Raw genomic sequence first — 17,158 nt, 5'->3', positions numbered from 1 at the left:
TGTAGGTTATCTGAGGGCATGACTGTCAATCTGTCCATAATCCAGAATAGCACCATATGCCAAAAGCATGAAACAAGAACTGGAAAGATGCATGCATAGCGAATAACCCAAGCACATGCTCTCATCCACAAGCTTTGCACCAAGGCCAAAGACACAGAGCGTGCAAAGGTGTAGCACAGCCCTTTTCAGCCAAGTACCTTCCAGGTACGGTGGACTACAACTCCCATTGTCCTCACCCAGCACGGCCATTGCTGGCTAAGGGTGAGGGAGTTCCAGCGCAACAGGAAGCTCCAGGGACTCCGCTTGGAGTAGGGGGTGGCATATAAACATCAAAAATAAACGAAAAATAAATATACCTGGAAGGTGCCAGTCAGTGGAAGGCTTGAAGTAGCCATGGGCTTACCAAGGCCTTAAGCATCTGTAAAACAGAAACATCTTCCAGTTGCGGACAGGAAAGAAGGACATGTTCATTTTACAGGTGGAGCAAACTAGTATTCTACAGATCTGTTTGCTTTAAACCTAATGCAAGTAAAATGTTAAATGTGACCCTCCCATGAGCATAAGCAGAGCAGGACTCATTGCAATCCTCTTCCCTTGCGCACTCCTGTTCTCAGGAGCGCTTGAAATGATTCTGAAGGTCAGTGGGGGGATGTGAACATTTTGGAAGGAATGTTCCCCTGCTTCTCTCCCAGGTCATCCCCCCCTTCGGCTCTCTGCTTCAGGGGCAAGGATAGTAGCCACCGAATTCAGGAAGATCAACACACACATTCAGGAAGATCAAACATCTGAAGGAAAGTTGGATCTTCTCCATTTTGTGCAAACTCCTTTTTGCCAAAGGATGTCAGTTTGACGCTACTGCTGCCGCCGCTGTTATGAAAGGAGCTATTTTTGAGAGCAAGGCCAAGCTTCTCTGTGTTGTGCTTTCCATGACCTTGTTCCTTTTCCTGATTAAGGTTAAACCACCGGCAGCACCCCCTTTCTTTCGTCGACCCGGGTTTTGTCCTTCTTGCAGATTCTTGACAGATAACAACAAAATTCAGCAATGGGGTGGCTGTGCCTGTTGAATTTCCGCCCGCCACACACCCAGTAAAGACTCATCAGGCTCGCCCTGGGATCCAGATACCAGCATGCGCAATGTGAAGGGATCCTAAGGGAAGTTCGCTTGTGGCACAAGGAGTCTCCTTCACCACTGAGTCATTCATGCCCACAATTAGGCGAGAGAAAGGTTTATTTCCAGGTGGAGCCACATCTCAGCCAGGCCGCCTCAGCCGCCGCTCGCCTGCCCAACCAGCAAGTCCCCTGCAGCTCGCTGCCTCCAGAGCACCAGGCTGGGGAAGGCTGAGCGGTGCCTGGTGCTTGTTTCCCAGCAGCCAAGGCTTCCAGGGTCCACTCCATGTGGCAGGCAAGAGCAGAGTGCATTATGCAGACAAAAAACCAATTTGCATGATTTATGCAAGTAACAAACTCGGTCTTTCGAGGAGACGGGTTTTTCAAAATTCCTTTTTTCATTTCAGGACCCTGAGGGTGTGGAATGGGCTTCCACGGGAGGTCGTTGAGGCCCCATCGGTGCGGGTGTTCAAGGATAGGCTGGACGTCCACACGGTGGGCATGTCGTGAGCGGAGCCGGCTGGTGCCGGAGGTCAGACTAGATGGCCCGGGAGGCCCCTTCTGACTCGCCCTGTTTCTGTGTTTCTCTTTGCCCAATTGGCACAGCCTTCCAGGTGGTCTGTTACATTTGCCTGTTAGACCGAATACTAACCGTGGTCAGGATGGGTTCTGTGTGTGTTTACCAAAATGTTTTCATAGCTAGCTCATCACTCTTACATGTCTAACAGCCTCTTGAGTGTTCCCAGCCTTCTCTCGGGAGTCCTCACAGTAACTCTGCAGTGTTGGCCGGTGTGATTAAGCCCGTGTCGCGGAGGTGGACACAACAGAGAACGTGGCTTCCTCAGGCTTTGGGTACTGTTGCTTTTCCCAGGATGTGCTCCACAGAAGGAGTGCTGCCTTGCTACAGGGGAAAAACCAGCAGACCCCACAGTGCAAGGCGCTGCTCGGGACACAGCTCCTTTCCATCAGCTTCCGCAGGCTTCCATGCCCCCTTGGAGTGATTCATCCCCAGTGCAGGGGTGCAGGAAAACAGCTGTTCTCACAGGAGGTTGCCCACGGTGCAGTGAAATGTGGAACAGGGCCCCCTGGCTTGCTGCTCGCCAGTCTATCCACTCCTCAGGTTTCTAGTCCATAGTGCTTTCTGGTTTGTGGCGTGCTGCCAGCCTGCCATAATGTAAAAACCCAACCAGTTCCCCTTGCATTTGTCCAATACTTTCCCTGCCTGTTTATTTGCGGGCAGTTCGTGCACATGCATGACCCCCCCACCACCACCGCCACAGGGGGGTGACTGCTTACAAGGCTCTGCTCTGCCATCTTTCTGTTCTTCCCCTCAGGAAAGCTGCTGCTGGCGGCCCATCCGCTTGGCTGACGTGGCACCGTAAGACGGGCCTGCTAGAGTGTGACGGCTCTTACTTTTCCGCCTCGCTGCTCCTTGCGACAGGCTCGCTGGCAGGGAGTCTAAATATAGACTCTGCGCTTCAGCTTGAAAGAAAAAGAACATATTTTGCTCATGAATTTTTGAGAGAGGGTGGTGGAGGGGGAGAGAGAAGGGGCTGGAATTACACTGGAGCAAGTTTGCCTCCTTCCAGACTGGGCACACCTCACCACGGGGAGCAGGAACGGCAGGCACAGTCAGCCGAGAACCCCCTTCTCTAGTCCGGCATTTGTTCCAGGGCTGTGTGACGTGGGCGGTTTGTGTGTGCAGGTCCCTCCTCGTGTGTGGTGGCTTATCACTAGAGGACCTGAAGCCAGACAACGGGGGTGCCGCGATGCCCGAGTCCTCCGCATAACACCTGAGCTGGGCCGGATCCAAGCAGCATCCGTCTAGTCAAGGCGGTTGCTTCCCTGAGCGTCCAGGCGAGGCCTCGTTTCACCGGTTACCTTTCTGTACCACCCAGTAGCCAACGCTCAGTGGGCAGTTTGCACAGAGTAAAACTTTAAAAGCGCAATGGAGCAATGCAGGAGCATTAAAGTACAAAGGAATGAAAACAAATTAAAGCCGCCAGGAATGAGACTCTCAGGGCCCAGTGCAGGAAAGTTTTAACCTGGCTCCGAAAGCATGACGGTGGCCAGCCAGACCGCCACCTGCGATCGTGGGGCCTCTACTGAGAAGACTTTCTTCTTCTTTGCTGCCTTCTGTGTGTTCTGCACTGGGCCGGATGGCTGCACGTCAGGCTCAACTGCCTCTAAACATGGAGGTTCCACCGCACTGCCGTGGCTTTCCCACTACACCTTCCCTTTCTTCTCTGCATGTATATGCAACATGGAGGTGGTGGGGGGGGGGGGGACTTCCTTTAGTGTGTCTGATGGTTTTCTGCCAGTTGGCTTCACTGGAAGAACTCAAAGTCTAATAGCACGCATGAATTAGAATTCTTCCTCTCGTCTTGGTAACGTTAACAGCCTCTTGGGCACAATCCTTCTTTCTGCCTCCCCCCAGTCACCCCTTTTTCCCTAAAATGTGAATGCCTCCCTTCAACCCAGCGGAAAAAGTGCTCCCGCCGCTCATTCGCCCTGGCTGCCCCCTCTGGCTCCATCTCTAGGTATTTTTGTATTTTATGGTAATTTATTATGTTCTATTGTATTTCAATGTATTTTATTGTGTTGTAAGCCGCCCCGAGGCTTCAGCAAGGGGCAGCATAGAAATATAATAATAATAATAATAATAATAATAATAATAATAATAATAATAATAGGTGTCCCACATGGCTTGGTGTAAGCAAGCCATCCCGACTGGTTGCCACCCCGGGTGATGGACTCGCATATTTATTTATTAGATTTCTAACGGGCCCCTCGGCCACACAGCTCCCTGGGCGGATTGCCACAGCGGGGGTGACGCATCTCAGCCTGTGCCATGGATCCCCAGCTCTGACTGGGCCGTATGTGGAAACATCAGGAGATGTGGCCACGCAAACGCCAGGCAGCCCCGAGATGCTCAACTGTCAGGAGGAAGAGGTGGGGCTATCCAGGAGCGCTGGGCTGGGATCCCCGGAAGGACGAGTGCCTTTTACGAAACATAAGAACTCCAGCAGAGCCCTGTTGGCTCAGCTCAAGCGTCCACCAAGGCTGGCATCCTGTTTCTCGCAGTAGCCGACCTGATGGCCCAGGAAGCACCTTCATATACAGGTGAGGCCTCCGTAGCCCTCCCGCTTTGTCTAGTGATGTGGGTAAAGGCGAATGGCCACAGGATCCGTCTTCGAGCAACAGCACCCTGCCGCCACGTGTGTGAGATTGCCTTTCTCCAGCTGGATCCCTTCCCGTTCCCCCCTCCGTGGTCTAAAACGCACGAACCATCAACGGTAAGGATGAGAATTCTCCCTGGAGGGTGGATTTAGGGTTGTGCTCCTTTTCCCACCCCCACAGTCCCCGCTTGAATACCAGCAGTAATGGGGAATTATTTGGAAACGTCGCTGGTTGTCGGGTGTTAAAGAAAACCGACAAACACCTCGAACGTCATGCCACCTCTTTACCAAAAGGATGCAGAGCTACAATGCCAGGCACAATATGCTGGGCAGCAAATCTTACTGAATTCCGTGGGGATTTCCTTCCAAATATCTGTTGAGTCATATCTGGCTGGAAGTCTGCAATGCTTACTTCCAAGTAAAGGTCCAAAGGATCAGGTCTGTTTAGTCATCACACTATCCACCAGCATCGCCGAGAAAATTAATATTGAACCCATTTCTGCCAATAGTGCCTGCATTGCCTTTTATGAATCTGGCCCCTGGAGTACAATTGAATTTCTGATCCTCTCGGCCACAGCCCCAGTCATGGTGACTCAGAACGTAAAAGCGCCCCATACTTTGAGGGGAGGGGAGGCTTTTGAGCTGTGGATCAACCCAGAAGTCTCTCCTGTGAAATTTCTCCATGGCGGTTCTCACCCTTTCGTCTTGCACGCCGCATTGACAGATGTATTTTTAGCTTTTCCATTTGGGTTGCCAGTGGAAAGATGTTAAGACAATTGTGCTCTAGTAAGAAATGCTACTGTAAAAAGTATTTATGAGGCGGACTTAAGTGATGTGGTGTTTGGAAGATGGTGAGCAAGGTGGGAAGAAGGCGGCATTTCCGGCTGATTGTGGCATTCATTTTGGCCCCATTTTCTACAATGCGTAATATTAAGGTGCTAGATCTCAAGATTTTCTGCAAGCCATCCCCCGTGAACAAGAAGTGTGACAAGGGCTGAGTATGTGCTCTGGATGGCACCTGGACAAGGTGGATATCAAAGCGGGTGGAATCTGGTGATCATTGTAAAGATATTACTTTATTTATTTAGCTACCAGGAATACTTGATTAGGCACCCAAGCACAGGGGAATCTAGAAATTAACCATGGAAAGAATTATGGAATTAAAAGGTAAAGGTCAACATAGACCAGAGAGGGAGAGAGATGGTTGGTCCCACGTTTTATAGGTCACAGCCTGTTTGCAGAATCTCTCTCCATAAAGGGAAATGCTGCATCATACAAAGCTTCTGATTTGGTTGCTCTCCCACCCTGGTGCTCTGCAGACGTGCTGGGCCTCCTCTCCCAGCATCCCGCAGCCAACCATGCCACAGACCTGCTAGCCTCCAGGATGTGAAGTCTTGGGAAGTGGAGCGCAAGCCTCCACCAGCTGGCGGAGGAAACTCCGTGGGGCGGAAGCTCCCCGTTCTTGCGCCAAATGCCGACGGGTCATTTTAGGACCCTGCTGTTTAAACCCCTTGGAGCAGACGTCTCATCAAACAAAGGACTGTCATCGGCAAAGACGGCACTGGCCGACCTGTCAGCAGCCCTTCTCGCGTCTCCAGCGTGCAGGCCGTAAACCTGTGCCATTAAGCACTGCCCTTGACCCAGACGGCGCTCGGCCTGCCGTTTCACACCCCGCAAGCAGCGACATTGATTTTTAACCTCCCGGGTCCAGGGTTCAAGGCCAGGCAAGCTCGTCGAGCCTGTGGGCACATTTGCCTGTTTGAGGAACGGTGCAGAGCGGCTCCACGCAAGGGCCAAGCACATTCGGGGGGAACAAGGAAGTGCCAAGAGGTCCCCGTTTTGCCGTAAAGCCACCCCGGCTGCTAGGGAGACGTTTAAAATCGTGTTGGATGAAATCAAAAGTGGTAATGCCAGGGCACCCTGGTGGGCACCAAGAAAGGGGGGCGAGGCACAGTGGGACGCATCGGTACCCCCGTCGCCCACCACTCTGCCGGTGCGATTCTTCTTGCTGTCATTATTCATACTGTAAATAATGTAATGTAGCCAAATCAAGGCATGCCGTCTTTGCTTTACAAAATCGCAGAGGACAAACGGCTGCAGAATAAAGAGATAAAACAGGCATCTGCAAGCACGGTGAGATTGGGAGAGCAAACTGGGAACTCTGCTTCCAGTGACATCAGGTGTTTTTCAAGTGTGCTCTTCTCTGCTTCTGTGAAACAGATCCGATTTATTAAATCTTGGCTTCGAGACCCTTTTTAAATCTTTGACCTGTTTTAAGATGTTGCCCACTAGATGGATTTCTTTTCTGCATTTCTTGTAAGGTTCCCTTTGATTTTGTTTTAGCTTTTGTACTGCATGTTTTTAGTATCGCAAGCTGCCTTAGAAGTCCTTTTGAGAGCCGCTTATGAATAATCTTACAAATAAAAATTAGTCACAGAATCTATTGAAGCCTCGTTGCGAAAGCTCTTGTGGTAGCCATCTTTCTTGTAGGACTAGCTTTATTATGTAACTGGCAGGAACCTTTTTGGTTTTTGCTGTCAAAACTTACATACTTCATGGGAGCTGAAGAAAAACACTTGCTGGATAGATTTATTGAAGAAGGGAAGTTTATTCTTAAACTATTGAAAAATAGCAAACACCATGGTCACATTCATCCGTATGCGCTGTTCAGTGCTGTGTGTTTTGACTTGTAAAATTTGTGTAAAATGTTTTTGTTAATATTTATCCTCTGTTACTATAATAAAACAAAATAATATAAATTAATGACATGAGGGAGGAGGAGCAGATAGTGGCAGGAAATTGAGATGTTGCTGTGTGTGTGTCTGTGTTGTTATCTCCAAGCTGGGAAGTTGTCTTCATGGCAAAATTAAACCAGTTTCGGGTCTCCCTGCAACTGCCCTTTTACAGCCCAAGCATCCCCAGCCAAAGAGATTCAAGGAGTCTGTGTGGTGTAGCGGTTCCCATTTTGGACTGGGGAGTTCCGGGTTCAAGTCCCCGCTCAGCCATGAAGCTCGCTGGTTGATTTGGGCCAATTAGTGACTCTCAGCCTAACTTACCTCACAGGGTTGTTGTGAGAATAAAAATTGGGAGAAAGACCGTGTGAGCTGCCTGGGCTCCTGGCAAGAGGGGGGGAAGGCATGATAGAAATGGTAAAAATAAGGGGATTTTCAGTTGAATTCCTACGACATTCTCACCACCGTGCCTGGCTCTAGTAAGAGGTGTACTGCCTTCCTACGTATTGCCTCTGTGACTAAGAGCAGAGCAGACCTCTGACTTTCCTCCGTCTCAGGTGGCTTCCTTTGCCCCCCAATATCATGGTTCTGGGGAGGAGGGGCCGCTCCCCTCAGCATCCATTAGCTCGGCGGATACACGGTACTGCTTCCTGCTGAGTCCGGGATCAAACCTGTGCTTGGACCAGACCCTCTGGCCGCGTGGCCCTCGAGATGCAAGGAAGGTCTGCCTGTGGGGCTGCACCACGCCGAGTGCCCAGGTGGGATCACCCGCCCCTGACTAAACTGCCGCCTCTCCTTCTTTCTCCAGGATGCGCCTTCCTGACCTACTGCGCCCGCGAGTCAGCCCTCAAGGCCCAAAGCGCCCTCCACGAGCAGAAAACACTGCCAGGGGTAAGTCCCACGGTGCATCCTCCTCTCTGGCAGCCTTCCTGGGAGCCTCGTCGCCTCCCCACCTTTCTCTTCTCACCTGCTGTGAAAGCTTTTAATACTCTGCTCTTTCCCGGGCTTGGGAACCTATGTGGCAAGAGCCAGATGGCTGCCATGCTCTGGGGGAGCCAGGAGAAGAGCAGGTGGGCCAAGCCCACATGCCCCCCCCCCCGCCGTCCTCGCTCTCCTTTCCGGGGTGAGTCGTTCCCGGAAATGAGGTTTCTCCTCTGGACTCCTCGAGTTGGCACTTCTGTACATTTAGTACGTTCTGGCTTCTTTTTATGGGGCCTACAATAGGATTGTGTTTAGGGTTAGGGTTAGGGAGTTCTGCTTGCTTGGCTGTATAGAATCCCGTAAACAGAGACGTATGGTAACCTTTGCAGTGCCTACACTCGGCACGGCAGGCCCTACTGCCCCATCCCAAAGAGGGTCCAAAAGCCGGGGGGGAGGCAATTCCATCGCGTCTCACCTCCAGCAGAAGCAGGCCTTTCCTAGACGGCCTCAGCGGCCCATTCAGCACCAAGCCACTGCCAGAGCGCCTGCAGTACAATACACGGCGAGCAACGCATGGCATTGAGGCAACAGAACCCGGCTGGCCACGTCCTCTGAACCAAGCTGAACCCGCAAGCCACGGCTCGCTAACCTGACGCTGTGCTTTCGCTGTACGATCGTCCTGAGACTTGAAGCAGGACGGGATAGAAAAGCCTTTAATTAATAAATAAACAAACAAACCAGAAGCAGCCCAGAAAGCGATCCGGTGGTCTGTTGTAGGGTGATGAACTATGTCTTGTTCACCCTGGGCTGTTAGCACAGCTGGCTTCCAACAACACCACAACCCCTGTTTCTGGAACCCACACTTAGCCCTTGAGCATGGGTTATTGTCTTGTCTGAAGCCCGTAATTTCCTGCCAGCTCCCGTGAGGACTGCAGCCAGCTCAGAGGAAGGAGGAAGGGCGAGGCAGGTGGTACACTGCATCAGCGCCCCTGCTGTATCTGCTACATCACTGCTTGCGGATGAATCAGTTAAGGACACAATCCTGAATACATTTAGACCGAAATCGGGCCTGGCTTACCGGGACAAACTGGGAACCATAGGATCTTTTTGTAATACAAACACATAGAGGATTACTCTTTAAGCGACCAGTTCCTATGCGGAACTCGACTCCTGTAATCGAGATTGGACAGATAACATGTGGTGTAAGTGGGATTTGGACCTATACCTCCAGAGTTCCTCTGAGGAAGCAGATTCCAGAAGTCAGGGTGCAGCACGCTAGGATGCAGGCCGGGAGTCAAAGAGCATTAAAAAGAGGGGGCGTTCTCCGTGCCGTGAAGCGACCAGATTGTCATATATGCAGTTTTAGAGTGCGTATAAAGTGCTACACTTTTCCACTCATAAATCCCTGAAAGCTACCCCAAAACAGTTTGCATTGCAAAGATCAGTCAAAATAATCCTGAATGATTATGAATCGTAAAGAAAAGCTAGTAGTATCCTGTTGTTGTTTTTGATCAGAAAGAAAGAAAGAAAGAAAGAAAGAAAGAAAGAAAGAAGTAACTTAATCAGGTTTTTCCTTTGCTGCTTCTATAAAACCACACTTAAAATAAACGCTCCTAGCATTTCCCAGCCATCCACAGTAGCCTCCCTCCTTTTTGGTCCATCCCTGCACAGGAATCCACCTTAACAATCACAAAAGGATGGTTACATAGGCCAGTCAAAACATCAAGCCTTAATAAATACACAGCCAAATAAAACAATCCAGCAATGGCGAACCCTAAGCCAATACAAGAGCAAAGCACCCAGACAGCTACGAAAATAGCAGCAGGAGCCCAGCTCTTCTAGCAGGTGCTGGCCAAGGTCTCGCCTTCCTGGGCCAGGTGCAGTTGCGCTGAGAAACAGGGCCCACATCCTTGAGGACTCACAGTTAGATGGTCTCCCCACAGCTTTGGCGGGAGCCGCTCTTATGTTTGCAACCGACGTCAGAACAGTACGTCTGCAAAGGGTCTAGACAAACTGTACATCTTAAATATTGCAACAAGTTCAGAGTTTTGGGGCACTCTATAGAGCTGCGCAAACTATTTGGCCAGAGGCAGACTGAAAGGAAGATGTGCAGGCAGAGTGCAAAGCAACCCGCAGCCTTAGAAGCCCTGGGCCCACACAGCCGCATCCCTGCCTACTTTGGGTGCCGGACCCAGAAGCCTCGCAGCCTCGCCTTTCTATTTGCCTCTTGAAATCATCAAGTCGCTACCCCTCGTGGCTTCACAGCTAGCAAAAGATGCTGCTGAGAGGGCAGTGTGGGTCTTGGACCTATGTCCCCTACCCGGCCCTGAAAGCGTGGTTGTTTTGGGGCTGAATCAATAACTCCTGGACTAATATCACTGTTTCGAGGCTATTTCACCGCAGCCACTCCCAGGGCTGCCCTGAGCTCCTTGGAGAAAGAGCGCCATATAAATGGGATTACCAAATAAGATAAACTTTGGCAATGCTCAGTGAAACCTCTGAATCCGAGGAGGCAGAATAGCTGCCAGTCTGGGCAGGATCTGTAGTGAGCTCAGATGTGACTGAGTGCTGGAGGGTCTTTAATGCATAGGCTGCAAAAATTCGTAGGCAAAGCATGGTTTTACGTTTAATTTTTGTACCGCTCCTGCTGGCTTTAGGCAACCTAGAAATAATAGCAATTCTTCCTTGTGAACATGAAAAGCTGTTTATTCTACCTTTCTGCCCATCCAAGGACTCGAACTAAGCTGGTAATAAAAACATGATTAAGTTCACTAGTATTTAAACAAGCCCACACGTTAAACCCAATCCATTTCAAGGACAATCTGAACCAATCAGTAAAGCGGTATCAAACACACCCAATGAAACATTAGCAGTGATTTTTCTGAAAACATGATACACCGAACAGTCAAAGGGACTCACTCAGCACCCAGAAAAAGCCATTTAGGGTGCTATTCTGTGCATTTCAGGTAGAAAAAAGGCCCCATGGATAGCGCAGGTCCCAGTCAGCCGAAGCAGCAACACTGGGAAGCAGCCTGTGTTTACAAAGATTAAAACTCCCAAAAATGTACTCTTCTGCAACGCCCGGCATGAAGCAATACCTAAGTGATTGGAATTCATCTTTTTTCTCGCAACACTAATTCTTTCCCTCTAATGCTGTAGTTTTCTATATGCTGGCAAATGCTTCTCCATTTCCCATAGGGGGGAAAAATAAATTATGAGGAAGGGGTCTGCCATTCCCAGTTCACGCCTCTGGAACGGAGGCTGGTAACCTGCTGAAGGAAAGGATGGGAAGCTGGGATGTGCCAATTCGAATTGCTCACAGGCAGCTGTACGTTCTCAAGTTCTCTTGTGTCAAAAGCAAAAGAAAGCCAAATGGTTGCGTTGACTTCGAAGTGCCGAATCTGGGCTGAGGCTCTCCAGAGATGAGCCCCAGAAGCTCATCTGTTTGCTGTTCAGGTGTGGGAATTCTGTGATAGACAAAGGTGCTTCAGGGCAAGTGCAGAGTGCTATGTTTTCACCCTGGTTGAGTCATCCACCATACATCTGGAGACTGCGAGATAAGGACACCAGGAAGGTACCAAGCATGGGAACCCCCTTCCAAAGCATCTCTCACTGCTAAGGGACAGGGGGCCCCCTTCCAGAATAACTGTTCCCCATCAAAACAGCCTGTCTCCTGGGCTGCACAGCCCGTTCTTAACACAATCATAAATGGCAGCCATCTCAACACCTCTTACACAGGTCCTGTTTGTCTAAAAGGCCAGCTAAATGCAACAGAAAAGACTCCCCCCCCCCAACCCCTCTTATCTTCCCTGGGGGTCTTCCTTGCGTATTGTCCCACTCAAAAGGGACCCTTTCTCCCTTTTCTTCTGCCACTCCTTGTCATTTTCTCTCCCCCCCCCCACCCACCCCATATGCAACTAAAGAATACAGAGGGTTAAAGAGGAATGGGGCTCAAGGACTTGGTTTCTTCCCTTCGCCTCTCTTGTGGGTGTGGGGAGCAGATGTTTCTCTGGCCCTGTGGCTGGGAGCACCCCTTTTGTCTGTGGGGCACGGGCTCCCGTTTCCCTCCCTTGACCACCTGCCTTTGCTGTGCTCTGGTCCTTCGTCGAGGGCTTTGGTTTCTCGTGGCGGTGCCGGTGGCCATGGGGAAAACACGTTCCCGGCCATTTGCAGATTTTTCCTTGCCTTGCTGCATGCGGACAAAGCAGTTCTGCTCTGCGAATATAGAAAGTTCTGAAGGAAAACAGGAACAGCTCCAGGCAAAAAAAAAGACAGCACTCCTTCCACCAGATCCCGAACAGGACTGTAACTCAAGACAAGGGTCACAAGACTGCAGGGACAGAAATTATCCAGGCACCAGAATGTTCAGCCTCAGAATTATTTTTAAAGAAACGTTTTAAAGTTACTAGCCCTTTTTACTTACGGAGATATAACAAAAAGCATGAAGGGAAAGATTCTACCCCATTGCTCATTAACATGTCATACAATTAAGGGTGAAATTTTACATGTATTTGGACAGTAAAAAGACGTACAACTGCCAGCATTTTTGTCCAAAAACACATCGGATTCCACCCTTAATAAAGTACAGTGTAATCCTATGCATATGTGAGCGGCAAATAATCCCACAGTTTCCAGCATTGTTCGCTGAGCCTTTTTCTGCCTAACATGCCCAGAACTGCACCCTTGAATCTGTTTCCCTCAAAGCTTTTAAGTTATGCGACTGCATTGCATCTTACGGTGCCACTAGGTAGAATCCACTTAAGTAAAAAGGGCTGGAACCTTCAAAACAAGACGAAAGGGGAAGAACATAATAGAAAGGAAATACAAAATTCAGGGAACAGCTTCCGTAAACTCCGCTTGCTCCCCATGGCTACATTCCTATTCCGTTTCCCTATCCACGCAGTCTCTCCTGTCACGAAATTCGGAGGTTGGCCTGCTGGATGGGAAGCGTCATGTCACCCAAGTCTCTGCTCAGACATCCAGGCTGTTTGTTCACCTGAAGCTCTGCCCAGGTGTGGATGTGGCTTGCCATGGTCCCGGGCCCGTGCGGGAGCCAGTCCTGGTGCTGCAGAGCACCCCTGAAACATTCGGACTTCATTCATCCAGAGGTCTCAAAAGCAGGTGGGGAGGTGTCCTGATTGTCTAGCAAAAGATTCCAGGGTTCGCTCCTGCTGCAGGTGGCCCCCAACCGAAGTTGAGCACTTTAATTTGGCGAATCTTGTACGCCACTACCCTGTGCAGGGCTGGACTGCACCCTGAGAGACTTTAGGCTGAAAGTATCACAGCGTTAGGACAAGATCTTGCTTTTCAGGTGGAATACTCAGCTCAGCCTCTGCACCTATTTCTTTTTAAAAATATGTTTTCTTAAAATAGACACAGAAAGAAGATGAGTAGAAAGGAGAAACAAGTGAAATAAAATTGCAAAAGGTTTTTAAACCAGTGTAGCAATACATTCATAACCTGCACATTTCCAAAGAGACCAAATTTTTCTATCTTTCTGTCAGTCAATACTTGGTTGAAGCTCAAAAAGAGGATGACTATAGTTCTCTATACTGACAAATTTTCCACTCGCTTGAAATCAATTGTAAATCATCGAAAATATTTTAACGAGCTTCCTTTTATGTCATATTAATTGTACTGGATTATAATAGAATTTCCATTTTTCATTAAATTCTTCCATTGGTTCTTCTGTTTACATAATTAGTTGATTTTGCCATCACTGCATACTCCATCAACTTACTTTTCCAATCTTCAATTGTTGGGCATTCTGATGTTTTCCATTTAGAAGCAATTATAGTTCTTGCTGCATTTATCATCTTTTTGAATAACTCTCACATGTTTTTGAAAAAGTCTCTCACATTATGTTCAAAAGCATATTCTTAGGACTCATAGTAAACTTCGTTTTAAAGGTTTCTTGTATTTCTGCATGCATCAGTTTCCAAAATCTTTTAATTATTTCACAAGCCCACCACTTATGGTAGAAGGTCTCATCTACTTTATTACATTTCCAACATTTTCCATTATAATTCTTGTCTATTTTTTGTATATCTTCTGGGGTAATATACCACCAAAACCCCCCATCTTATAACAATTTTCCCTTAGTGCTTGACTAGCTGTGAATTTAATGTCTTTCTAAAGATCCCATTGACAGGGTGATATTCCCTCTCTGAGATTCTGCATCCAAATTGTCATCCATTTCTTATCTTCCTTGTTTTCGGTATCATGGTGAAGTAACTACTTATAAAGTCTTCCTAATAGGTGGTAATTTTGTTGTGTAATCAGCTTTTCATCTGGAATGGAGTTGCATATGTACAAGATGCTTCTCACGCTCAAGAAGCATGTGTGGCGTCGTGGTTAAGAGCCTGGGACTGGGACTCAGGCGATCTGGGTTCGAGTCCCCGCTCGGCCATGGAGCCAACTGGGTGACTTTGGGCCAGTCACAGACTCTCAGCCCAACCTAACTCACAGGGTTGTTGTTGTTGTGGGGATAAGATGGAGGAGGAGAATGGTGTAAGCTGCCTTGAGCCCTTTGTAGGAAAAAGGCAGGATATAAATTGAAAAATAAACAAATAAATAAATGTGTGCCAGAAAACTGGAAGGTTGTGACACTTCCAAATCATGTGTTTCTATGTGTTTTATGCATCTTTCATTTTATGCCTTCCACTGGCCTGATCCAGCATCTGGGCTCTTTTTCTGTTGCACAAACATAGGGACAGGCGGCAGATCTTTGCTGGATAGAGAGAGCCCCTCTGCACATGACCAGATATCCTCTCCTCTGGCTATGGAGGGACAAAGCACATTGCTTCTCTCCTGTGTCGTGGAGGAAGGGGAGTGGGCAGAGATGGTGGCGGTGGTGGTCCTAAATGGGCAGGGGGAAAAACATGGGCAGGCCTTGAGGAAGGCCAAGGCCTGCCCTTGGATGCAAATCCAGCCCCACCTGCCTTACCAAGTGGCAGCGTTCCTACACGGAGTTTCTGCTCCCCGTCCACCATAAGGACTTGGCACTGTGCATTGGTGTGCATCTCCCGTCTCTGAGGCGCGCCGTTTCCGAACCTGTGCAAAGCTTGTCAAAATCGGCCACTCTGCACATACTCAGACATTCTTCTTCGGTACACCCGATTCACGGGGTCAGTGCGTAAGAGAGAGGCTTTCTGCACGTGCTCTGAGGCACACCTTGTTTACATCATGGGCTTCGGATAAGCATAATAGGTTCTTCTTGGATTCTTCGGTTCTGCACGTGTTGGAGGAGAATCAGATATTTTTCTCACTGCCTGTTTGTGGATTCTTCTCCCTTTGGCCATCTTGACCCGTCTGACAAACCGTGATTGTATTTGGTCTTGCCTCATCTTCCCACCGCCTCTCTCCCCAGTTTCCTGGCTGTTGTTTGACTAGGGTGTATACTGAAGAGGCCCCTTAAAAGAAGCAGGTGTTCCGCCTGCTGCTGTCGCCATGTTAGGAATGACTTCTGTCTTTTTCTTCCGGCGGGGCTTGAGACTGGAAGAGTCGCTGTCTCAGCAACATGCTTTTTTATAAGGTGGACTCTGAGCCCATCTGCTTGGTGGCAACTTCCCGGGTGTGCTTCGATTCCACGGGAATAATGGGGGCGGCATAGAAATGTTTAAAATAAATAAATAAATAAAATAGTTGTGCCAGGGCGTCCTCCTCCAACCGGGGCCTTCTCGATGTTTTGGACTCCAGGCTTCTTCTGCCCCAGGTGCTGTGGTGAAAGGTCAGGAGAGCTGGGAGTTGCAGCCCATAATATTTATCTAGAGGGCACCAGGTTGTGGAAGGCTGAGACAGAAGGGCAGAAACTCTTTTTTCTCCCTCTCTTGAGAACTGCTGATTTCAAGCTGAAAAAATCAGCCAGGCTGGTTGCCCTTATAATGAACAGCATAGGAAGAGGCCCTGCTTGATCAGACCAAAGCCCCGTCTCGTGCGGGTTCCTCTTTCCTACAGCAGTCGGCCCATGAGAAATCTGTCCGTGGGACAGAAAGTCCTCTCCCACTCCTCCAGCTGTCATTCAGGGTTGGATCTTGCCGCAGTGAATTCCCGTTGTTCATTCTGCTTCATGAGAAAATGGCTAGGATCATCGAAATCCTGTCTGAAAAACCCTCAGGAAATTCTCAGGCAGCTTGCGGGGGCGGGGGGGGGGGGCTCATGGCAATACTCAGCAGAGTATGTTTAAAAGTGTGCAGCCTAAATTGTGCAAAATGCTTGCACTAGCTGCCCCCCACGTGGGCAGCCTCCTGATCTGTTGGGTCACAATGCCCATCATCCCCTACACATCAGGAGGCTGCCTGCTTGGAGAAAGCCTGGCTTAAAAACAATCATATTACATCAACTCAGTGATGTAAACATGTTCAGAAGAGTCCTTTTTTGCATTGAAGAATTTAGCATGGGAAGTTGGACACTCTCTGCAGAAGGTTACAGTATTGCTGCTGCTATTATTATTATTATTATTATTATTATTATTATTATTATTATTACTGAACAAGCCTGGTTTTGATTTCTGGGCCTCTTTAGTTCCCTCTCCTCGCCTTCTTCCTTTTGTTCAGGGACTTGTCTGGAAACATCTGTCATAAATATATTCCCTTCTGCTCCTGCTAGCGCGTCACCTGGCTGCCTGGTTGCTAGGAAACCGGCAGCGCAAGAAGTACCATAGTCAGGTAAACATCGTCTGGCCTGGCTCATGGCAGCGGGGGGGGGGGGGGGCTGGAGAGGAGGCAGGTGTACTGAAGAAGGGGTGGCTGAGCTAACAATGGCAGAGCGGTTCCCCGGGGAATGGGGACACCGCAGGGTCAGGGCGCACGCATCTGTAGACCTGTCTGCTTTCCTTGCTGGGGGAATATACACGTTTCCTGGGAGAATTTTGCATCTGGGTCGACGTTCGCCTCTGTTTTCCATAGCACTGGAGCAGAGATTTGGCCCCAAGACTTTTCAGCGCCCCCTTTCAGAGTTGCCAAGTTGATGGCTTCAGTAGTTTCCCAGGAAGACAGGACGGTGGCTGATGCTCCAACCAGAGCTGCCTGGGAACCTCCATCCTCCCCTTTGTCATCTCCTGGCAACCTCTGCAAACTGACTGAGTGTCCTGGGGTGATTTCCTCCCGATCCTAAATACATATGCATACGTATTCGATATACATACTGTTCCCTGTGGAACCTGTGGAGAACCCCATGGGATCCAAGGAAAAGGTCTCCATCAAGCCATTCTCCAGCAAC

The 17,158-nt window shown here is 49.2% G+C and overlaps 1 protein-coding gene across 2 annotated transcripts in view; it reads left to right on the top strand.

Moving 5' to 3' along the window:
- Positions 1 to 17,158, top strand: part of CELF3 (CUGBP Elav-like family member 3) — a 47,246-nt gene that overhangs the window by 7,825 nt on the left and 22,263 nt on the right. For both annotated transcript variants that reach the window (XM_044449293.1, XM_044449292.1), the window contains exon 2: positions 7,827 to 7,909. In XM_044449293.1, coding sequence (XP_044305228.1) covers positions 7,827 to 7,909 — 83 coding nt within the window. The remainder of the gene's footprint in view (positions 1 to 7,826; positions 7,910 to 17,158) is intronic.

Source organism: Varanus komodoensis, unplaced genomic scaffold (assembly GCF_004798865.1).
Source record: "Varanus komodoensis strain SLA01 unplaced genomic scaffold, ASM479886v1 scaffold57, whole genome shotgun sequence".
In the NCBI taxonomy this organism is placed as follows: domain Eukaryota; kingdom Metazoa; phylum Chordata; class Lepidosauria; order Squamata; family Varanidae; genus Varanus; species Varanus komodoensis.
The sequence above is the reverse complement of the archived record's forward strand: the minus strand, read 5'-3'. Positions and strand labels throughout refer to the sequence as shown.